Below are 23,579 nucleotides of genomic sequence, written 5' to 3'. Positions count from 1 at the left end.
AGTTTTATTATACGGAGGGGAATCCCTGACCTGGGGGTGACGGAGGGCACAGGGGTGCTCGGATGTCTGTGCCTCAGTTTAGCCAGACAGAGCCTGGAAGCTGCAAGCACAGACTCCGGGTAGGTGTGAGGTTTTTGCAGTGCTCTGGAAGAATACTTCATACCCCCAAAATAAAAATTTCTGAGCATCATCACTAGCAGCTATGTTTATTGTCTGAGCAACTTATTTAAACACAGGGGTTTTCTGCGTGGGAGGGGTGAGTTTTGGTGCTGCTGCCTGCAACCCCACGGTTAGACTGGGGAAGCAAGGGAAGGTGACCCTTTATATATAACATATGGATAACGTGCATCAGCTCTCACCTCTCCCAGCTGTTTTTAAGAGGCTCTTTGACCCTTCTCCAGTGCCAAAAGCACTCCTGGCTAGCCCATACATGCTGCACACATTTGTGCAGCCCTGGGGTTAATTTTTGGCAAATGTCAGCAGGGTCCTGTCGTAAATGTGGGTTTGGGGCTGGCAATGGAGACCCCACTTCTGCAGGGTGACTCTCACTGGAAGCACATCCACATGCTGCACACCTCAGCCAGATACTGCTGAGAAAACGTCTCTCGCTGCTGCTTAGCACCAGTTTTATCTCTGATTCTCCTTCCCTGCTTATTTTCATCACCTTCTGCTCTGGTTGCTGGTAGGAGCGGGCCGGGGAGAGAGCTCAAACAGGGAGGTTTTGGTCGGCTTTGCGGAAGCACGGGCGCGTGTCACGAGTTCTGGCCGTCCCTGTGCTCAGCCCCGGCTGGGCTGGAGCCACCTGGGGCTGGTCCAGCAGAGCAGCTGCCGGAGCCACGGCTGGGCCCAAATCCTGCCCTCTCCCGGGGGGTGCACCAGGCCAGGTCCTCCCCTTTGTCCCCCCTGTCCCCAGGGCTGCTGAGGGGGCACCCCAGCACCTTTATGTTCCATTTTGGGGCTGTAGTAGGAGTGTGCTGGCAGCTGTGAGTTCAAAGATAAATGAGCTCATTAGGCTGCAAGTGATAATTAGCAGCAGCCTTTGCTTAAAAGGGTTAGAGCAGGACCAAGGGCAGTGTTTTGTTGGTGCTGCAAGGGGTTGTGTTGTACTATAGTTGTCCTGGTGCAGGAATCTGTCCTGGTGCAGGAATCTGTCCTGGTGAGACACCAGATTTTTTTTGCACCTAGAGCTGTGTCCCCAGAGCACATGTTGCCCCAGGCTGGAGCTGTGTCCCTGTGTGAGCATGCCATGAGGCAGTGTCCCTTCTCCAGGCTGTGAATGGTGAGCCACTGTGTGCTCCTGTGAGACTTGTCCCATCGGTGCCACCCGCTGCCATGTGCGTGTCCCGGGAGAGGTGACCCAAGTGGCTGTGACGGTGAGTGAGCAGTTTCTGCCTGGGGTGAGTACTGGGGTCTGCAGCTGGGATTTGTCCTGGTTGCTCTGTGGCGGCTTAGCAAAGCTCAGCTGTACTTCTAGCGAAGTGTGCATGGTGCTGCAGCACCCGTGGGTGCCAGGTAGCCCTGAGCGCTTTGCTGTTGGGGTCCTGGAGGTCCAGCCTGGCCCTGGTGTTGGTTATCTGCATGGAGGTGGCTTCTCCTCTGGGTAACACCACATGGTCTTGCTGCTTTAAGTGGTGTTAGAGAAGGCTGGAGTGAGCTCTTAGCTCTTGCTCTGGAGACTTGGTGCTGGACGATGCCACTAGTGTGGGCACAAAGCCGGGCTTGCTTTCGTATGTGCTATGTAAATGCATCCTTGGGCTGGTGAAATGAGCCCTGGGTGTTTCCCCAGGCGCCTCACTGGCCCTGTGCATGGTGGGAGGAGCTCTTGACCCCCCTCTGATGAAACCAGGTCACTGCAACTCTTCTGCTGTCAATATAGAATCATTTTGTTTGGAAGAGACCCTTAAGATCGTTGAGTCCAACATCTCTGCTGCTTGCTGGAAATACCTATTCTATCTCTCACATACAAAATATCTCTTTATAAAGAGAAATGCCTTAATCTCTATTTTTGACTCTACTCTGAATTACCGTACACCTTTGTTTCCCTGGCTCAAACACTATCTGTGGTGCAAAAACCCCAGCGCCACTTTTTATGACCCATGTAGAATTATAGAATCCTAGAATATTTTGGGTTGCAGGGCCCTCCCCAGCTCCCCCAGTGCCCCCCTGCCATGAGCAGGGACATCTGCACCAGCTCAGGTTGCTCAGAGCCCCGTCCAGCCTGGCCTGGGATGTCTCCAGGGATGGTTCAGCCACCAGCTCTCTGGGCACCCTGGGCCAGCGTTTTCCCACCCTGATTGTAAAAAATTTCTTCCTCGAGTCTGGCCTGTGTGCTCTATGGCAGAGCATCCTGCAGGGCTGGGGACACCGGGCAGCCCCAGGAGGTGGGACATCCCTGTTCCTTGGGCTGGGATCATCTCCAGAGGGCTCCGGGGTGGGAGGAGGGTGCACGTTACAGCCCAGCTGCTGCTGCGGGGTGGCTTCCCACGGTTTCCCTTCCCGCGAGCAAGAGCGAGCCGGCGCTGTCGCCCTGCGGAGGAGCAGGCAGCCGGGGAGCCAGCACGCTCATTTTTTGTGTATTACATGCTTTTCTGTGAATAAACTTGGGAGTTCTAATAGCAATATTGTTTATATCCATCTGCAAATGTGCACGCATGTAGGAGGAAGAGAGTGGAAGGAGCTGAAATGACGAAACATGGGAATTTGGGGATCCGGGGCAAGTGCCTTGGCCCCAGTTGTGCTGATGACTGGGTGGTTGTTCTTGTAGCTGCCGAGGAGTCTGTGTGTCCTGGTGAGATTTTTAGAGGGTTCTGCTGTAGGGATGTGAATCCTGAATCTTAAAAAGCTTCATCCTCCCCAGGTGTGTAATAAATTGGAAGGAGATGCAGGGCATGGCAAGGAAAAATGGGATTTTCATGTCAGTCCTGTGCCATTCTTTGCAAGGAGGTCAGGAAAAGGCTGGTTCTCCAAAGCGTTGAATGCTGCCACCTTCACACATCGTTCCCCCAGGCCCGAGCGAGGAGAAATTTGCAAGGGAAATAAATAAAAACACCTCAAGCATGAGAAAACCCCACTGGCAGGCTACGGCAGGTTCACTTGTGGTGTTGGGGAGTCCAGAGCAGCCTCCCCAAATGGCAGAAATATCTGCAAAATTTCTTTCTGGCTTTGCTTTCTATTTCCCCAGCCCAGGGTGGAGGGGGGATCTGGCTGCAAACCAGCTTGGGTAACCGTAGGGCTGGATCAAAGGCATTCACGTTTGGCCTGGGCTCACTTAAAGCTTCCGAAGGTGATGAAAACGGGCATGTGTGTGAAGTGAAAAATACTGTAAAAGATTCCTCTTCTCTAAATCTCCACAGCCGAAACGGGGGCCTGGGACAGGCTGCCAAGTGCTGCAGAGAAAACGATCCACCCACTTTCGTTTGATATATTTTTTTTTTTTCTAACAGTCCTAGGCAAACATAGCAGCAGAACAATAATTTAGAGGTCATTTAAATGGTTTTCAGGTGTGACTAGGTAGCATAACATGGGCTATAACACTAAATGAAAGGAATGGCTTTGCTTCCATAAATGTATTAACAATACATCATACTTAGGAGTCATAGAGACTTGGCTACGTAAACCAAGGGGGTTTTTTTATATGATAGGAATATGGAAAAAAAAGTTGAAGGAAAAAAAGTTGAAGTAGTAATTTTACAGTCATGAGGTCCTGTAGTGATGGTTCTAACGGGGTTTCTGGGTGGGGGAGCCCAGGCTGGGTCTGGATCTGTGTGCTCAGCCATCAGCAGCATCTGATGGATTGTGCTGTTTGAGCACAGTCCGGGTGCTGTTGGGGTGTCCTGTGCTGGGGTCACCGTGGAGCAGGGTGACATGTCACCTCAGCTCCTGCCTGGTCACCCTCTGTCCCCAAGGTCTTGCTGCATCCAGTTGGATACTTCTGCATTCGGTTCCTGGCACTCGTACAGTGCCCAGGCTACGTAGCCTTCACGGTGCAAATATATTGGACCTGTGCAGTGTGAATCACTTCTATAGAACCAGAAGAGCTTTTGCTAAATGCAAATTACTTACTAAGACCAAATGTTGCTGCTTCCAGCTCCTATTGTTTCTTTTGTTGGCTTCTCCAGCCAAGTTAAGACTCTGAGCTTCTACTGTATTTAATGCATAGTTTTGGTGCAAATGGAGTCAAAACAAACAAAATAAAATATCTTCTGTCACCTGTACGTATCAAAAGGAGGGAGGTCAGGCTGAGCTTGCACCCGGTCTCCCTGACTCCCTGCAGCCTCCAGCCAGTATCTGTGTAACATTCCCAGCACAATTCTAATGGTGTTGGGGGGCAGAAAGCACCTTTAAAGGGTTTGGCAAGTCCCTCTTCATTTTTAGAGCAGGGGGAGCGCGGTGTCCGAAGGTTTCATTACATCATTTGAGGCTTTTTATTTCCCTTGAACAATAAACAAGCACATTTGCCGTGGGGCTGGCTCCCCTTGCCCTGACCACCTGCACCGCTTACTGCATCTCATGAAACACGTGTTTTCCCAGCAGTCTGGCCTGGAGGAAAACGTCTGTAAAATGACATATTCTTCTAGTTACAGTTTGCAAAACTGTATTTATTTTATTTGTTTTCTTTCTAAAGCCTCCTCAAGACAGGAGCCAGGCTGCTTCTGCCGGCTCAGGGGTAGGAGGGAGCGAAGTAAATGTGCTAAATGTTGGCAGCAGCCATGGAGGAGCAGGAGAAATTCTGCTTGAATATGGGTAGCGCTTGTGGGGGATGGAAGTTGTCTTATTACTTGCTTAATTAACAAGGAAGCCAAGGGGATGCTGGTGAATTCCCATGTTCAGCCAGGGGTCTCCCCCGCGGAGCCCTCCCTGGCGCGCGTCAGCCCATCGCACTGGAAAAAGGAGGTTTTAAAAGCAAACGGCATGCAAATAATTAAAACTCCAGGTTTATAAAATGATTTCAAGTTTTTAAAATCTGTAACCACCAAAATATGGTTAGACCTTTAAAAAAAACGCAGGGTTTTTTTTTACTAACAAGGAGTTGAAATGGAAGGCAGGGAAGGTTGGGTGCTATTTTGCAGCAGGAGCACTGGCAGAAGTGCATATGGGCACCGATTCCTTACATTTTTCAGGACTCTGGAAAATGAGATTTGCCAAAGTTGCTATTAAATTATGTAACACCTTTTTTGGTTTTTTTTTTTTAATCCAAAATCCAAGTAATTTTTCATATTAGACACCATCACCAACCCACACGGGACGAGCGGTGTGTGGCACTCAGCTGTGCTTCCCGACGGGTTTTATTCCATCCCAACAGCATCCTGACTTTGGAAGAAGTGCCTTTATCCCCAATACTTGACTCCATCACAAATATGGCATGCAGATGGCATAGAAAAAAAGCTGTATGTCCACAGAAAGATCTTAAAACCTGCTTCCTGACAGGTTTATTTAGTTTATTACGGCGCTTGTTCATTACAGTGCTGCGTTCAGTATGAATGTATTTTGTGAATTGAATCATTTTTCTTTTGTCATAACTCGGAAAATACAAAGTAGGCAGCCTGTTTGCTTTTATTTCATTCTGGTGCACGAATTTCTTCAGGATGGGATTTTATCAGCGTTACAGGGGCTTGCGTTGCTCTGAGGCCAGCAGCGTCCCCAGCTTTGGGACAGGGGGTGTCCCCAGCTTTGGGACAGGGGGTGTCCCCAGCTTTGGGACAGTCTCATACAGGATCAGCAGCAAGACCCAGCCACTTTTTTGGGGGGAGGTCCAGGCTACAGGGAGAGGTGGAGAAATGCAAACTGGGATGCTGGAGTTTGGGTTAAAACAGGCAAATTCCAGGATATTGGGCAGCCGTGGGAATTAACTAATCCCGGCCCTGTCCTCCCAAGCGAGTCCCAGCCCTCAGCAGCCGCTGGCACGTCCCTGGTGCGTGCTGGCAGGGGCTTTTCTCTGTTCTTAATCCGTCCCAGGCCCTGAGCTGGTTTGGGCAGCAAAACATCTTTTTCCTGTTACAAGCCAGGGCAGGTTTCTTGCTGATGCTGCATCCTTCCCCATGAGCCGGCATTTCTGTGACACTGACTCATCCCTGCTTGTGGAAATACAGCCGCCTAACCACCCCTCGCCTGGTTCTGCTCCCGTCCGGCCCTGGGAGCATCAGCTGGGGACAGTCCCAGGGGTCTGATCCCCAAAACGGGCAGTGGGGAATGGGTCCGGGACCAGGCTTTGCAAGCTGCACTGGCAGGGAAGGCTTCTGCACAGGCTGTAACTTGGAAAATAATAATAATGCCTAAATAACATGTGGGAAGAGGTGGGAGAAGTCAGGGGAAACTGTCGTTTGGAAACATGCAGTATGCAAAAAAAATAAAAGGAGTGTGAGTACAGACCCCCATGGCTGGAGGTGTTTATTCCCTGCAGCTGCAACAGCAGAGGGATGACTCTTCCTCCACCCCATTTTATGGCAAAAGCCATGGAGGGAGCCAAAATCCAAGCAAAGGACAAGGAAAAAACTTAGCAATGCTGTTATATGATTTAAAGCAAGCAATGGAGTTAAAGCTTCAGTGAATTCCCAGACAGAAGCTGGACCGGTGCTGATGATGTTGTGGTTTGAGCAACCTTGTCCCTGGGATGTCTCTGGGCTGGTTTTATGGATGGAGGAAGAGAAACCACCTGCTCGTTGAGGTAATACATTCCTCAGCCTGAAGTGTTTCTCATTTGGATCACCAGAATCCACGAGGCATTTGTTTAGATGCTGAGACTGTGTTTTGGTGAGAGCCCGTCTGACGGCTGTAGCCTTAAATGCTTTCACATCTTCTTTTTTTTTTTTTTTCCTCCCCATTTCTCCTGGTTCCTGTAGCTGGATGCCCTCAGATGGTGTCTCCTGCTCCGCAGACAACGGTTCATGGCAGAGTCGCCGGTGCTCCGGCCAGCACAGACAGTGAAAAGTAGGGTCAGCATTCTCTATAAAGAACTGGATTTCTTTTTCATGTCCTCAACCTTTTTTATTTTCCCCAGGGAAAAAATAATCTGAGAATGTGCTGGCATTCAGCTTTGGAGCAAAAGCTCTGATTTCATTAACAAAGAAAGCACCTTCTTTTGGCTGATCTTTACTTCAAAAATCCAACTTTCCAATTGTTTTTTTGACAGAAGCAGGAAATTTTGCGCTAAGTCTAATATCAAATCTAAAGCAGTGCAGGTTGAGAGAGGTGATTTTTTTTTTTTTAATTTTTTTTTATTTGATGATGCTTTTTCTCTGCCTTGCTCCGCTGTCCCCATCACGCGACCGGGTGCTGCTCCGCGCAGCGTGGCCATGGCCAGGCTGTCACGTCCAAGGTCAACCTGCAGCCCCTCTCCTCTCACAGCAGCTGGAGCAAGGGACACTCATCTCTTTTTATTTAATTGCTGTTAAACAGCTGCTTTCCCGATGTGTGGGCACAGTTTGCGTTGTGCAGGAGAGCATTTTGGAAATCAGAGGCTCAACACCGCTCCCAGCAAAGTCCGTTGGCTTCAGAGACAGTGGCCAACGGGCCAACAAATGCAGCTGAACTTGCACCTCAGTGCTTGAAACTCAGGGTGGTAGAAAAGCTTTTGACCTTCTGATAAACCGAAGGGATACTAAGCTATTTGTGAGCGGATTTACAAACGGAAAGCGAAGCGGGGACACTTAAAAAGCCCTAAAGCACTGTGTGGGAAAGTATTTGCTCTGTAACAGAAGCCATGGGGAGGGAAGAGTCAAGCACTTTGCCTTTTGGGAGAGCAAATGCCAGGGTTGTGAAGCACACGGGATGCTCTCGCAAGGGGCAAAACCCTCTCTGCTTGTTCATTGCAAGTGAATGGAGTAAATCCTCCATCACAGGATGCTTAGATTAATTAAGGTGATGAATCAAAGGGAAGCAGGGATGCATCACCAGGCTGCGAATGCTACAGCAGAGACAACATCCCGGGATGCTCGCGGGCATCGGTGTCAGCAAAGCAGGGGACCACGGCACTCGGCCAGTAATGACCTTACCAGAGCACAGACATGCAAAGCAGAGCACTCTCCAGACGCCTGGAATGTGTTAAATCTGTCTCCAGAGTCTAAAAATGGCTCGTCCTTTTTATTTTTTAGAGAGGCCTGTCTAGAAAATGCCAGCAGCGAGTGCTCTTGGCGTCAGGTGAATGGGGAGCTGAGGATCCAATTTTGCTGCCCGATGGCGTTTCTGGTTCGGAAAGGCATTTGAGCTGTCTGGAGGAAGCGTTTTGTGAAAGTATAAAGGTTTGTCATAGTAACCCAATTGTGTTTTGGAGTGGGTAACATGGTTCTTTTCTGCAGTGGACTGTTCTGGAGAAATGGCCAAGAATATCCCGTTCCTAACCTGCATCCAGAGGAACAAGAATTCCCAAGAAAAGCGACGCAAGGGTTGGGGTCACCCTTGTGATGCTGCTGGTCTGGAGGGCAGGTTGGAAGCTGGCGTGGAGGGGGCAAACTGGTGGCACTCGTGCTGGTTTTGACCTCCAGCCTCCACCAGACTTCAGTTCAAATTTTTATTTCCCTTTTGTGAAGGTTTTGAATCCCCTTGAAGCTTGCGCTAGGACAGGCCGTTACATTGCTTTCCTTTAAGAAGGAAAAAACCTGCATTTTGTGGTCTCAGCGTAGACATTCCCATCCCTTTCCTTCACCCACCCTGCAACACATCCAGCAAAACCCCCCAGCTCGGAGCTGCCTGGGTGATGCTGCCAGGACATCATCCCCACCCAGAGCCCATCAGCTACTTTTTTCTCCCACCTTGTCTGCATTAAGTCAATTTTTCCCCTTGGTAGGTCCAGTGAAGCATGAAGCTGTGTGGGTGTAAGTGCTACCCCTTGTTTAAAGCCCTGGGGGATGCTGGGCACAGGAGGTGGATGCTGCACAGGAGAGGGATGCAGGACCCTTCTCCCAGCTCTATCTCCCTTTTTCACACAACAGGGAGGAAAATGGATTATAAAAGCCTTTTTTTCTTCCTCCTTCACCAAAGATTTTGTGCCCAGAGTTATTTTACTGTTGCATATTTTCCCCTCCTGGAGGTTCAGCAGCGTATTAATCAAGCTCTCCTCTGATGTTGTGATTTTTATGGGCTGCCAACTGTGCACAGCCAGTTTGGCATCTTCTCTAACAAGCCAAGGTTTCAATGGCTTTACCATTTGTATTTAGGGCCTAACTGCTTGTGTCACTTCAGTAAAATTAAACTGGGGGAAAAAAAATACAACCAGAATTAATATTACACAGTGATTGCCTCCAGACAGGGAAGAGCTGCGATGTGTGGGCAAACGGAGGTAGCAGAAACCTGCAGCTGGGAATAGCACAGCTGTGGGGCAGGAGATAAAATCATATTTGTAATAGATAGTTCAGAATAGTTACTTAAGAGGGTTTAGTGGTTGTAGGGGTTTTGTTGTTGTGGTTGGTTGGTTGGTTGTGGGGTTTTTTGTTTTGGGTTTTTTGTTTGGTTTTGGTTTTTGTCAGCGATGGAAAATTTCCCAGAGGAAAGAATCACTTTTGGTGAGACATTTAATGTCCTTCTGTGGTGTGAGATTGGGTTAAGCGCTTGGGATGCAAGGCTTTTCCCAGGGTCTCCCTAGGGTAATGCACTGGGAATGCACAGAACCAACCCTGGACACTTCTTTATCAGGGGAAAAAAAGCAATTATATTATTTTGTGTATGTGCTGTATGTGTGGAAGAGGTGCGAGCAGGATCTGAGCCGTTGTACCTGGGAACTCATCTAGACATCGTGTGCCCTGGGTCAGGCGAGGAATTGGGATCACAGTTACTCAGCACAAGGTCTGCCCCAGGGGATTCATCCGAATAATTCGTTAGCCAGGCAGGATGGATGTTTGTTCATCCAAAGTAAGAAATAAACAGGGAGAGACTAAATAAATAAGAAAAAAAAAGTTAGCTAAGTAAACAAAGAAATTCCTCGGTAGCAAACACTACTTTTACGGTTAGCGGTCTGTAAATATGGCATTGGGGAAGCTGCTTGAACGGTGAAGTCACCGCGGCAGCGCCAGGCACCTGGGGACATGGGACCTGGGATGAGGAGAGACCTTAAATGTCAGGAGGAGGCTGCGGCCATCAGGTCTTGGGACTCCGGTTACTCTTAATGGGGTTCTAGCGTGTTCCAGAAAGTGGCTTTCGCAGCGTAAAGTCATCCCTTCGGAGGTGGATGTTTATATCTGGGTGCCGATTGCCAAGACAGCAAGAAATATCCAACAAGGAATGTCTTGGCTATTGAATTTTGTATATATTTTTGCAAAAATATCATTTGCCAAGGCTTTTCTGCCTACCTGTGCCCCGCCTCGAGCCCTGGTCCAGCTACAAAAGCTTTTGGCCCCAGCACGAGCTTGGTGGCATGGAAGGAGAGGAGAGAATCGTTTTGGCTAGGGCTAATAAATACAGTTTATGCTAAATGAGTGCTGGGAGCTAAGGGCCAAATTCTTCCAAACACAGTGGAGGTGCCAAGTCTCTGCTTTCCGGAGGCTGAATTACTTTCCCCTTTTTAGAGAATAAAAAAAGAAAAGAAGAAAAAAATATCTAATGGATCTCTGGTAGTGCTTCACCAGAGGAATTTCTCTTGGATTAGTGTGTATTTGATGCCCCACTGTGGGTTCTGGAGTTGGGGGTTGTTTGTGGCTGCCTCCTCCTTAGTTTCCCCGGGGAACTGGGTGGATGGGGCTCTGTGCCCGTCAGGGATGCTGAGAGCAGGAACCCTGAGCTGTGCCACCAAGGAGGCAGATGCTGAACGTTGGTCTTGGAGCATAACTCAGGATTTTCCTGCTCCCATGGGCGCTCTGGGTCCTGGCTGAGCGTCTTTCCTCCATTCCCAGGCTCTGTTCACCCTCCCCAGCAGCAGACAATGTCCCAGGTGGGACATGGCTCTTGCCCTTGGGATAGGGTGAGTGACATGGAGACCCTGGAGCATCCCAAAGTGGGAAACCTCCGGATCGCTGCCTCCGGCTGCTGTGCTGGCAGGGCCAGAGAGGCTCTCGCCTTTCTCGTGCTCTGGGCAGACGTATCATTTCCTGGCCTAGCACAAAGCTAATGAGACTCTCCAGGAGAGGCTGGCTTTCTGTTGACATCAGCTTTTGTTTTGGACAACCGAGTCTCCAGAGCCCTGAGCTCAACGGGGCTGTGTGACGGCGCCCTGTGTTCTGCTGGCCCACGCTCGCCTTCGGCAAACAGCTTCGAGCGGCTCCCTGTCACCCACGGGTGACAAATCTGCTCACACCCGACTGTGTCCAACCAGGGGGCTGATACGTGCAACCTGAACACCCAACCTGCACTCATCCTTCCCCCAAAACTGTGGGAGAAGCATCCCTGGGAGCACCAACCGCATTCCCGACCATCACCCCGGGGCAACTCGTGACTAAATCCCCACACCATCAGCCCTTCCTCCCTTTAGATTAGTGAATTAGGGGTTTTTGTTTTCATTCCTGGCCTCTGTTTACATTCCTTGTATCCTAGCTTAATTCTTCCAAAACTCCAGGAGCAACAGCATCCAATTCATGACACCCTCGGAAAGGTCAGGCACAAGAAGGCATCTGTCACAGGGAAAGGCTGAAGTTCGGAAAAAATGACCACACGTGGGAAAACCTACAGTGAACTGCCGGGATGGCTTGCAAATGTAGGGGAGGAAGGTTGGGCAGCTGGTGAGTCGGTAGCATGAGCTCGTGGAGGGTTTGGAGGTGTGAGGGTGACAACTTGAGCTGGGACTCGGATGCATGGATGGAAGTTAAAGCGAGTTACTTGTAGATTTTTCTATTTAAATGGTGCACGAAGGTTTGCCTGGTTCAGCCGTGCAGCTCAGGGTTATCCTCACATGGTCAGAGTGCAGTATTCTCCATAGCCAGATCTTATAAGAAGCCCATCCAAGGATGTTAGTTTGAAGAAGACACGAGATCTTCCCATTGGGAATGGCTCAGGAATGGCTTGTGTAATTCCCGGACCAGATCTGCAGCCAGATGAACTTGAAACCATCCCTGCTCTCTCCTTGCTTTTTACTGACTCATTTGCAGAAAAAGCTGATGGTTGTCAAGGTAAAAACCTTGCCTGGGGCTCAGGTGCAGAGTTCAGCTCCTGTGTTTTGCTTCTGCTGAAGAGATGAGGTGGCTTAAGCTCCGTGGTGTTTGGCCTCAGAGCATGGATGATCTCCGAGGTGCACGAGCCTTATATTGCACCTTGATTTTTTTTTTTTTTTTTTTTTGAACCTGTCAGGCTTGTGGAGAAAATATAAGGGTTTTTTGGTCACAAACTTCTGATATCTGAGCCACGAGAGGAAACTTTTCTCAGCAGCCAGACTTTTTTGGGGTAGGAAGCTGTGGGCTGCCCTTCCTCACCAAAAGCTGTTGCTTTGCTCTGTTTTCAGGAGAAAACTGTTTCATTTCTCACTTTCTCCACCAATATATTCCTGGCTACCAGAGGTCCCTGAGGGCTTGATGCTGCTCTCATCGGGCTGATTTTGTAGCACGGTGGGATGCACAATTAACTAATGGGGCAGATCCTGCAAGCACCTGCAAAGCCCAGCACCCCGAGCATCCCCTTACCCCTGCAGCAAAACTGAAAATAAAGAAAACCATCCCCAAGGCTCGCTGAGAGCCAGGCAGAGCTCACAGCAAATGTTTTCCTACCACCCTTCCAAGTGGCTGCATGAGGACCGGCTGTTTGTTTGCAGCAGCACTGGTCTCTATTGGAGATGTCAGCCCCATGAGGATGTGGTGCTGCTGGCTGGTCCTCGTCCCCCGTGATGCTCGTGCATGAAACTGCTGCATTCGTTGCAGTCAGCAGCTGGGAGATAGAGGGAAAAAAAGTAAAAAAAAGTATAAAAATATCCCTCTTTCAGTTGCCTGAGTTTGTGTTTTGCCCCACGGCAGCGTGCAGGGGTCACTCTGGCTGCCCCTGGCTCGGTGCTGCTGCAGGCAGAGCTTTTTTGGAAAACGCTGCCCGGGCTGGATGAAACAGCGCTGAAATCGGAGCAGCATCCAAAAATGAAGTGGGAAGGCAGCTTTTGATACATGCCCAGCTTTCTTCTTTTTTTTTTTTTTTTAAGATTAATTTTCACATATTTATCATATGACATTATCTTCTGTAGGCTTTTTAGATATTAAGGGGTCCTGCTGCTGAGATTTCTGCTGGATGTCATGGGATGCCCCTGTAACAACTTTTTTGCAAGGGCTTGAAATACTATTATATCCTTGGTGTGTTGTGGTTTTGTTTTTGTTGGTTTTTTTTTTTTCCCATCCGTCACTTCCACTGACAGCTGTTTACATTTTGGAAGTATTACATCAATATTATCACAGCACAGCTCTTCTCCTTTGAACTCTTGGCATGTCTCACTCGGTTGCCTTAAGATATTCAAGGGCGAGCACCGATAATTCAGCAGAGGAGGGGACTGCAAAACGACACGGCCACGTGAGTGACTGTGGAGTTTAAACCCTTTTTGCAAAAGATTGGCCTAATAAAATCCCACTCCCATCCTGATTGAGTCCAGTTTAGACTAACGATAAATCCCCAGGGATCTGCAAGCTGCAGACACCCAGCAAAGGGAGGCAGAGCAGAAGGGCTTTGATGGACCTCGCATATGAACCCAAAGAAATTCCTGGGGTTTCTCCTTTTGCTCATGGCTGGTCCTTTGGCAGGAGCGGAAAAGCAGAACCCTGTAAATCCAAATTTCCCCCATTTTTGAGGTTGGGCAGCTGGAGGCAGGAGGCAGCTGCCGCCACATGGTTTTACATGGAGTTTTTAACTTTTGCAATTCTGTGCTTGAGACCACACTTGCTCTGTTTGCAGAGGGAGAGATAACACAAGGCCCAGGACCCTTCCTCTGCTTTTATTTTTCCCATCTTTCCTCTATAACCCTTCGAGCCGGCCGGTTGCAGCACTCTGCTTCCAATAAACCTCTCTGAAAACTGAACCAAGATGCAAATATCATTATTATATAGGCCTTTTGTATATATTTTTTTTTTCTTCATGAAAATCTGGTTTGGCTTCCAAGTGCATGGGAGAGCGGAGTTCCCAGCAAGGGATTTCCCCTCCCGTGCCCCATCTGCAGCCCCAGGCTGAGAGCAGGAGCTGCAGCTTCTGCTCAGAGCATCCCCCTTGCAGGGGTCCCTCTCTCCGCTTTTTCTGGGTTTTAAATCTCATCTGCACTTCCTGCCCAAGCTCTTTAATATTTCCTTTTATTCCCTAAAAACTTTTTAACTTTCACCAAGCCGGAAATGCATTTTGCTCCCTTCAGCTGTTGTTGTCCCCTGAAATTCCGTTTTTTTTTTCTTCCAGAATTATATAGGGGGGAAAACAGCTGGGAAATGTAGTTAAGAATTGAAAATATCTGTCAAGCAGCATTGTACAAACAAGCTAAAGCGCATCCGCATCTCTGAGCCATTCTGGATCCTACTGCTGCTTTGATCTCCATTCCAGACATGTGTCCTCTCCTGCCTGCAGATCCCAAGGTGGGCAGGTGGGAAGAGAGGAGAAGAAAAATAAACTGGATTTCCCAGACAAGCCATTTCATCAAAGGGTGTCTCGAGCGGAGCTTATCTCCCTCGCGCAGACCCCAAACCGTCTGACAGACACTCAGTAGACAGAGAGAATGACAACTGGGCCCATCTCAAAAGATTTTTAACTCCTGGCTGGGTGGGAAGAGGGACAAAAACCCATCTGGGACCCTCTCTTTCTCTTCTGCTTGGAGGGAAGCAGGTAGCAACCGCATGTGGAGATGCTCCTGTTGACAAAGAGGGCTTGGGCTGGAGGAGGGGTTGGGAAGGACTTCAGGGTCACATCTACTGTCTGAAAACAAACCAAAGACTTGGATTTATAGTTTACTGCTTGGAAAAGTGGAAGTGAGGTGGTGCCTGGTCCTACCTCCCCAGCTGGGCTGTGTGATCTGCTCCGGGGATGCTCAGGGATGTGTCCCAGCCCCAAAGCCTCGCCGTGGTCGGAGCTCCTGCAGGAGCTGTCTCCTGGGCACCTGCTCCGAAGAGTGTCCCAGCCCAGGGAGGAAGAGGATGGAGGAAGAAAATCCCACCCTGCGGATGCTGCTGTGCATTAGATGCTTTGGGCTGCTTAGTCCAGCCCAGAGGTGGGGGGGGCCCTAAATGACAGTGGTGGCTGTTGAGGGCGTGTTGGGGACACTGGCCCAAGAGCTTTGTGCAGCAGGATCCTCTCATTGTGCCCGAGGACAACCCTGGGAGAGGGGAGAAAACATTCATCCGCAGTTTTCCTCCTGCTCCTTCACTCTTTGCTCCCCAGCCAGGTTCTGCCAGGTGCTGGTGCCAGTGGCGACGTGCTCACACCTGGGTGGGTGCTGGGGAAAGTAAATGGTTGAACTGGGTGACCCAGCGCTGTGTGGTGCCCTGCAGCATTGCAGCAACATCCTGGGTGCCATGGGCACTGGCACTGATCTCGTCCACCCTGGGGGTGGCATCTGTGCAGAGGTGGCACCTGGGCAGAGGTGGTACCCAGCTGGAGGTGGCATCTGAGCAGATGTAACACCTGAGCTTGGGTGGCATCTGCCCAAGCAGAGGTGGCACCTGAGTAGAAGTGGTAGCACCAAGTAGAGGTGACATCTGAATAGAGGTGGCATCCAGCAGAGGTGGCATTTGTAGGAAGGTGGCACCCAGCAGGGGTGGCTGGAGGTGGCATCTAAGCAGAAGTGGCACCTGAATGGAACTGGCACTGAGCAGAAGTGACTGGAGATGGCATCCAAGCAGAGGTGGCACCTGAATGAAGGCAACACCGAGCAGAGGTGGCTGGAGGTGGCACCCAGCAGAGGTGGCACTCCACCACCATCAGTGACTCCACACACCTCCCATCACCAAACCCCCATCGGGGCGAGGGGTCCCTGGGGGCCCCAGCGGGGTGTCACAGGGAGAAGCCCAGGGTGCTGCCGTGGGGTTGAAGTCCCCAGCCGGCACATCCCTGGTGGGCAGCCGATCCCTAAAGGGTGCCGTGGCCGCACAAGGGCTGTCCCCTCTCCCGTCCTCTCCTGCTGTACCTCCTACAAATTCCGCTCGTCCCTCCCACTCCCTCCCAATGCTCTCCTTCTGTCAGGGAGCCGGGAAAGGCTGGGGATAAGGAAAGGGCTCTGCAGCGAGGCCACCAGTCCGGCCGGCCGGCTCCGCGGATGCTCGGGCCGGGGAGCGCCCATGGACCTCCCCAGCGGGATGCTCCTCGCCTGCTCCCTCTGCCTCCTGCCCGGTGAGTGCCCGCGGCCCCCCTGCGCCCACCCCGCTCACCCCGGCAAGGGGAATAACTGGGAATAACTTTTCTTATTTGCCAAAGGTGCTGGAGAAAGCTCCGCGGTTATTAAGGCTGTTGGAAAAGTCTTCCCGGGAGCGGGAGGGAGGGAGGCGGGTGGTGCTGGGTGGGTGAAGGGGGTTGGAAGGGCTCCCGGGAATGAGCGGGGGGGCAGCAGGATGTCCTCCGGTCCCTTTCTCGTCTGGGCTGCATTTGCGGTGGGGTTAGCCAGCGTTTTTATAAAGCATCAGATAGAGGGGGGAAAAAAAGCCCCCCCAAAAATGAAAACCAGAACCTTTTACCTAGAGCTAAACTTTTGTGACCCACAGGTGGTTTGTCCCGTTGCACATGAGGGGGCTGTGCAAAAGACAATTGCCTGGGGTTAGATAAGTTAAGAGAGGCTTTAGGCGAGCGTTTGGTTTCAGCTTCCCCAAGTTTGGCTCGGGGGTGCGGGACGAGCCCGGCCGGGGGCTGGGGCTGGCCGGGGGTTGTGCTTCTTGCTGGGGCACATTCGGGCTCGCTTCTTGCAGAAAGATCCTCCCCGGCAGCGGGTTTTCTGCTGCAATTCCGTCTGGCATCCTCCCGCGCTCAGCCCAGGCTCAGAGCAGCCAGGCTGGGGCTTTTCAGTGCTGCAAAGCGGGGGGAAAAAAGAGCTTTTCCCCGCTACCGAGAGTTCTGCCACCGGCTCCCGCCTCCCCCCGGCCTGCAGCGCTTCTGCCACTGCACACATTCCTAAACATCCTGTTGGAAAAGCACGCTAGGGTGGTTTTTTTTTTTAACTTCTTTTATATTTTTTTTCCCTTTTCTAATTGCACTGCTGCTTGATCCTTTAAAGCAAGCCGCAGCCGAGCTGCCTTTCTTTGCTTAATGGGGACCATGTGTGTTCCCTCGCATGGCGGCGGGGCTGCCTGCGTGGAGCGCACCCCCCCGCCGACGTGGGCCACGGGGCCGTGGGGTGACACCCCACTCAAAGAGATGCTGCTCGGGGGTATGGGGTGGTGATTGCCGAGCGTGGCTGCGAGATGTGGCCGAGCTGGGACTCCACCTCGGGCTGAACGGAAATCGCCCACGCGAGAGTTTCTGTCCATGGGGGTTCCTGCCCACGGGAGCTCCTCATTACCCACGGGGGTTCCTGCCCATGGGGGTTTCTGATGCTCCTGGAGCAGCCAGCGATGGCAGTTCCACTGCAGCAAACGTGAGCCGTGTGCCAGCGAGAGGGGTTAACGCTTCCAACACCCTGTGGGGGTCTCCAATGGGGTGTGTTGTGACCACTGGTCGATGTATTTTGCAGAGGACTCACACCGGTGTTTTACTATCCAAATCAGAAGTAATTTTGGGGTGATGTGCAGGACCCCCGGGTTCCTGGGCTGAGCTGAGGGTGCCGGGCTGGGTTGCGCATCCTTGGGAATGGTCCCTTCGCTGAGATGTGATAACTTCCCTTGTGTCAGCCCGTGCGTCTCTTTTCCTTCGCTGGCTTGGTTTTCCAGAGAAGGTAGTTGGTTCCTTCCCTCTCTAAAGGGTCACCAAATGGCAAAACCTTTGTGCTCGCCCCATGGAGCATGTTTGGGACTGTCCAGGTGGGTTCCCAAGGGACTTTCCAGCCCAGGCTTTGGTGGTGGGTACTTAATTTTGGGTGCTTGCACAGTCCCAACAGCGGAACTAAGGCATCCCACATCCTTATCTACCACTTGTCCATCCTCTGGCCAAAGTTTGGCCAGGGAAGGTCCGATAAACACCCGCTCCCGAGGTGCATGGGGTTCTGAGAAGACAACCTCCCTATGGCCCCCCCAACAATCACTTTTCTGGCATCTCCCTGGGAAAGGGGCAGACCTGCTGCTATTTATTCCTGATGCTGTTTGCTTTACGGCTAATAAATATGCTGCAAATGAATAATAAACACGTTCCTTAGGGCTGCAAAACGTGGCCATCAAATGGTTCCTCTCCAGCTTTTGGGGGGCTAGAAAGCTGGAATGATGGGAGCACAAGGTATCTGTGTAGCTAAAGCCCTGGGACTGTTTGTCAGAGATTTTGTGGGTAACCAGGAATGTTAGAAGACACGAGCCGGTGATGACTGATCCTCTGTTCATCCTCAGTATTCCCTGGCTCTCCATCCACCGCTGCGGCAGCCACCAAACCCCGGCTTGTTTCCTAACAGCTGATGACAAATGCCGGCTTTGAGATGGTGACCTGGAGAGGAATTTGGTGCTTCCAGCATCTCATCTGGCAAAAAGTGCTTGATGGGAATTAAAGCTAGAGGGAAGCACAAGGACACAAGGGTAATGGCTTTAAAGTGAAAGAGGGGAGGTTTAGATTAGATATAAAGAAGAAATTCTTCATCAGTAGGGTGGCGAGAGCCTGGCCCAGGTTGGCCAGAGAGGTGGTGGCTGAACCATCCCTGGAGACATCCCAGGCCAGGCTGGACGGGGCTCTGAGCAACCTGAGCTGGTGCAGATGTCCCTGCTCACGGCAGGGGGGGCACTGGGGGAGCTGGGGAGGGCCCTACAACACAAACCATCCTGTGATTCTGTGACACGTAGCCCACCCTGGTCCCTCATGTGGCCTGCTCTTTTTTGCCAAAATACCCTGTATCAAGCTTAAATGTTTTCTAGTTGAGCCAAATACTTCAATCTTAAGAAAAGAAAAAGTAATGTTCGTGGCAGATGGGTTGCAGAGGAGCACCCGATGCCACCAAAGCTCCCGTGGTGGTGGGGATGGGGTCATGGGAGGGATGCTGAGGATGCACCTCCTCAGTGGCCATGCCAGGGTCCACGGACCTGCTGTCCCATTGCAGACATCACCTCTCCCGTATGGGTTTGGGTGATGAGAGAGGACACAGACATGAGAAGAGCAAGTTTCCAAGTGCCAGCCCAAGCTGCTTGACCCCGGCACACTCCAGGTTTTTGGCAGACGGGAGCTCCCCCCCGCCACGTGCTCCCGGGCTCCTCCTCATCCCTGCAAGGAAGCAAGAGCCTGGTGTGGCACGTGCTCTTCCCTTGTCACCTGTAGTGCCCCCAAATCCTGTGTCTCCTCCCGTGCCATCCCTGGGGACCCGCAGCATCCCAGGAGCAGGCAAACTGCCTTTGCTCTGGGGAATTTGGTAGAAGAGCCTGTGTGGACCCAAATGCAGGTTCCCATGGGCTGGACTCAGCCTTCAGGATGCTTTTCCCCACCATGTCGGCTCAGCCTCTCTCCAGAAACTCTCTCCTGAGCTGTGAAAGTGCTAGAGGCCAGTGAAACAGGCTGGGTTTTCCCCACAGTAAAAGACAAAAAAGAGGAAATTCTTCCGACAGCTCCACTGCCCAGCTCACAGCTCCTTAAATCGCGAAAGCAGGGAGCTGAAGTCCTAAACCTCTTCCAGCAGAAGCCTTGAGGTGTCACAGCAAGTGCCACCGGGATGCGTATGGCACCATCCTGGAGTCCCTTTGCCGTCGATGAACCCACTGCAATCCCATCCCAGAGGATGCAGGCAGAGGTGTGGGCAGGAGGATGCTGCTGGGACCCTCTGAGCATCCCCCCTCCCAGAGGTCTCCCTTACAGGGAGGACTTATTTTTATTCGTTTTGGCAGAAAAGGTGGCTTTTATTCCCAGTATTGTTTCCCAAATATGTTTTGGTCTTTTTTCTTTTCACTATTTGATCTGACAAGAATCAAAAGCTTGGACTCGGCAGAAGCTCCAGTTCGGAAAGGAGGTATTTGAGGCTTCCTGCCTTGGCTGCATCGCAAGCAAAACATGTGGCTTTTGGTCACTTATTTATGACCGTGATGTCACTCCTGACAAGAAAATGAGCCTCCGTTCTTCGGGTTGCTAAATCTCCTTGACAACCTCTCAAAAAGCTCCCATTAGTTTAAGCCAGTTTAAATATTCTCCGATTATTTTTTTTTTCCTCACTGCCTCGAATGCACCCACATCTGTCGGCTTTCTGAAATTCCTCCCCTCTGCCATCCATTGCCTGGAAACTTGCTTCCAGATTATTTTGCTTTTCCGGCCCCATTTTCCCCCCCGGTCCCTGTTACCTGCCACCAGCAGGATGCTCCGGCACGGGGAGCAGCATGAGCCCCTTGCAGCATTTCTCCTTCCTCCTCCCAAAATTCAGAGACCTTTGCACTTAATGAAGCATTCCTGTTATTTATTTGGAGGTTTACGTTGCTTTCCGTGACCAGCCCGGCTGCCTTTTGCAGGAGGCTACAGCTGCACAATGGTGTCCATGGGATGGGGGTCCCCAACTTACCCCATTGTTTCTGCTCCCCAAAAACCTCTGCCTGGGGCTCTGCAGTGCAAAATCAGAGAAACTCTGCTGAATGCAAAAAAAAAAAAAAAAAAATCAGAAGAAAACCCATCACATCCTCTTTGACACTTGTTCTGCACCCAGGTGATGAAGATGCTTCTGCATTACCTGGAGTTGAACCTTGCTTGAAATACAAGATTCCCTCCCCAAAAAGAGCCTCCTCCTCCAGCCAGGTCCAGCTGTCACCGCATCTCACTGGTGGCAGCAATGTGACACCCCGAGGTGCTCCCGGCTCCCCACAACCGCCCATGCTCTCCATGGCCGGTCCTGGCCTCCACTTCTCCACTGGGTACTGGTTAACTCGAAGGAGGTTTTGATTTGTTTTGTAATGTTAAATAAGGTCAATCTACCACAAAATATGCTGGCTCTCATCCCCCCGTCTCCTTTTTTTTTTTTTTTTCCCTCTCCCCTGCTTTCTAGAATTTCTTTTTGTAGGATTTTAAAGCTCTTTACCTCAGCTCTCCTTGGCGAGACTCCGCTGTTCTCTGCTTACGGAGCCAACGTGACAGATTTGTTCCTATGACTGCAAAAAATCAGGTTTATCCCTAACATTCCTACCTATAAAAACCCTTTCCATCCTGAATTTTTCTGCCTGGAAAGCGGCATTCCCAGCCTCTCCTGTCGACAAGCTCTTTATACTCCTATAAATACCAAACGTGAGCCTTCTGCTGCTTTTAAAACCGTCCTTATGAGGGATGCCAGGATTTTTTATTTGCAACTGCAGCTACTTTCTGCCTGAAGGCAAATGAAGAGCTGGGACATGCTGGCTATCGTGTATCGCCCCTGCAGCACTGTCTGCCTTGCTGGGACCTGGGCCATGCCCCTCTACGCTTAAAAAGAACCTGTGGGGAAAATAATATTGTAAATTGAATACACGTCCCCACAGAAGCTGTGCAGCTTTTGCACCCATGGAGAGTTTGAAGGCGATGTTGGCCTGAGCCAAAGTTTAAGTGTGTCCGGATAGAGACCGGGATATTTAGGGCTAATACCTGCTGGCTGTGGGACATGGGTGGCTGCAACATTTTGCAGTAAAAGAGGCAACACAGTGCCCAAGCTCCTTGGCACAGATCATGCTCTTCCCTGCCACCTGGACATGGTCTTTCCCCAGAGCTCATTTCCCCATCAAATGCACCCAGAGGGGCTGTGGGCACAATCCGGGGCATTTCCTACACCCATGGGGGTGTGAAGGGGCATCTCCAGCAGCCCCAGAATGGCCCGGTCCTGGGGACACTCACCTGACCCCCCATCTGCACAGGGTCCAGCTCCTGGCAGAGCTGCCAGACCAAAGCCCCAAAATTTGCTCCCTGGCAAGTAAATTGCTCTTGCAGGTTGACCTATGAGCACCAGGGTCCCTGGAGTGGGATGGCACAGCCAGGGATCCTGCTCCTGCTGTCCAGCGGGGATGTCCCCAGAGTGGCCTTGGGGAGAGGACTGAGCCCCAAAAATGCCCTGTGTGGGTCTGAGCATCCATCCTCAGGGCCATCCCCCTCCAGAGCCACCTCTCCCTCACAAACCCCCAGAGGCACTAGCTTTTGCTCGCACGGGAAAAGTGAATCCCAGCTTTGGCTCTTTGGTACTGCAGAACCCTCGGGGACAGCAGGAGGTGGCCCGTGGGGACAGATGGGACAAGTGATGGGCTCCAGACCCATCCCATCACAAATTTCCTATGGACCCCCAGCCCATGGTCCCTGCCGCGGTGCATGGGGACATGGTGGTGGCCATCCCCACCACAAGCAGCTGCTGTTCCACAGCTGGAGGAGCAAAGTGTTGCAGAGCAGCATCAGCCATCACAAGGGACTTGAGAAGATGTCACAGAGGAGCAGGATGCTCTCCTCCGCCCTCCCCCTGCCCATCCTGCCAGCTCTGCCTTCAGCTGGTTCAGTTTTATAGCAGCCTAGAGGAAAAATCCTTTTGCCTTTCTCATAAACCAGAAACACACTTTGTTTTGATAGCAGCGGTGGCCCCAAGGGGCACGTTGGTGCAACTGGGGTGAAGACCCTTTGCAGGTGGGCTGGGGAAGGGACCTGCCCTCCAGGGTTTGAGCAGCTGTGTCCTCTTAATTCTAAATGAACCCACTTAAATCTGCAGCCCTGGGGCTGGCTGCTTCTTGGAAGCTTGGTGCTGGACCTCAGAGTATTAGGTGGCTGCAGGTGAGGTGGGGCTGAGCTCCTCTCCATCCTCCTCTCCATCCTCCATCCTTGCTGGCTCTGGGAATGCTGTGCCACAGAGCTGCTGTCATGGGGTAAAACCACCCCTCTTTTATGTAGGACCTTCCTGGGCCATATTAGACAACCTGGGGCAGCAGCGCTCTCAGAATGGTTGAGGTTGGAGGTGCCTCAGGAGCTCACCTAGTCCAAGTCCTGCTCAAGCAGGGTCACCTGGAACAGGTTGTCCAGTGCTGTGTCCAGCTGGGGTTTAAATATCTCCATGGGTGGAGACTGTGCAGCCTCCTGGGGTGACTTATTTCATCTCTGATCGTGTAAAAAAGCATTTTGTTTTCCCACCTCAGCACCCTGGCTGACGGGATCCTTTCTTTCTTTCTCCCCAGGGTTCAGTGACACCTTCAACATTGACACCAAGAGGCCCAAAATCATAGCTGGCTCTAAGGAAGCGTATTTTGGCTACACGGTGCAGCAACATGACATTGGGGGAAAAAAATGGTAAGTGAGCTCTGCACCAGGCTCTGAAGAGGAGGGGATCTAAAGCACCCTACCCAAAATACTGAACTTCTCCTCCTGCTCCTTCCAACCACTGGTTTGGGGGGAGGCAGAGCTGCGGCTCCAAGGGAAACTGAGGTTTGATTGTGGTGATGCTCATGCCAAGCCAGCCTGGGCAAAGTAGAGTGTGGAAACCTTCTTCCTTTCAAAAAGAGGAGTTTTATGTGGGCGGTGACGGTATATTTTGTATTCACTAGGGGTGTGCATGCGGAGAGTAATATGCTCTGGCTGCCTCTTGGTGACAGGTGCTGTGTTTGGGGTTTTGGTCCAGACAGGTTCATGGTTCCCTGGTGCTTCTCAGCCTCAGACACTTGCTGGAAACCCATCAGGGTTTTGGGTTGAGGCCATCC

At 51.3% G+C, this 23,579-nt stretch overlaps 1 protein-coding gene across 1 annotated transcript in view; it reads left to right on the top strand.

Annotated features, from left to right (window-relative positions):
* Positions 1-16,051: 16,051 nt before the first annotated feature.
* The window catches only part of ITGA11 (integrin subunit alpha 11), a 49,914-nt gene continuing 42,386 nt past the window's right edge, over positions 16,052-23,579 (top strand). Inside the window, exons 1-2 of the mRNA XM_065641664.1 lie at positions 16,052-16,188; positions 23,061-23,172. Coding sequence (XP_065497736.1) covers positions 16,137-16,188; positions 23,061-23,172 — 164 coding nt within the window. The 5' untranslated portion in view covers positions 16,052-16,136. The remainder of the gene's footprint in view (positions 16,189-23,060; positions 23,173-23,579) is intronic.

Source organism: Caloenas nicobarica, chromosome 10 (genome assembly GCF_036013445.1).
Source record: "Caloenas nicobarica isolate bCalNic1 chromosome 10, bCalNic1.hap1, whole genome shotgun sequence".
Taxonomy (NCBI): Eukaryota; Metazoa; Chordata; class Aves; order Columbiformes; family Columbidae; genus Caloenas; species Caloenas nicobarica.
This window is presented reverse-complemented; position numbering and strand designations above follow the sequence as displayed.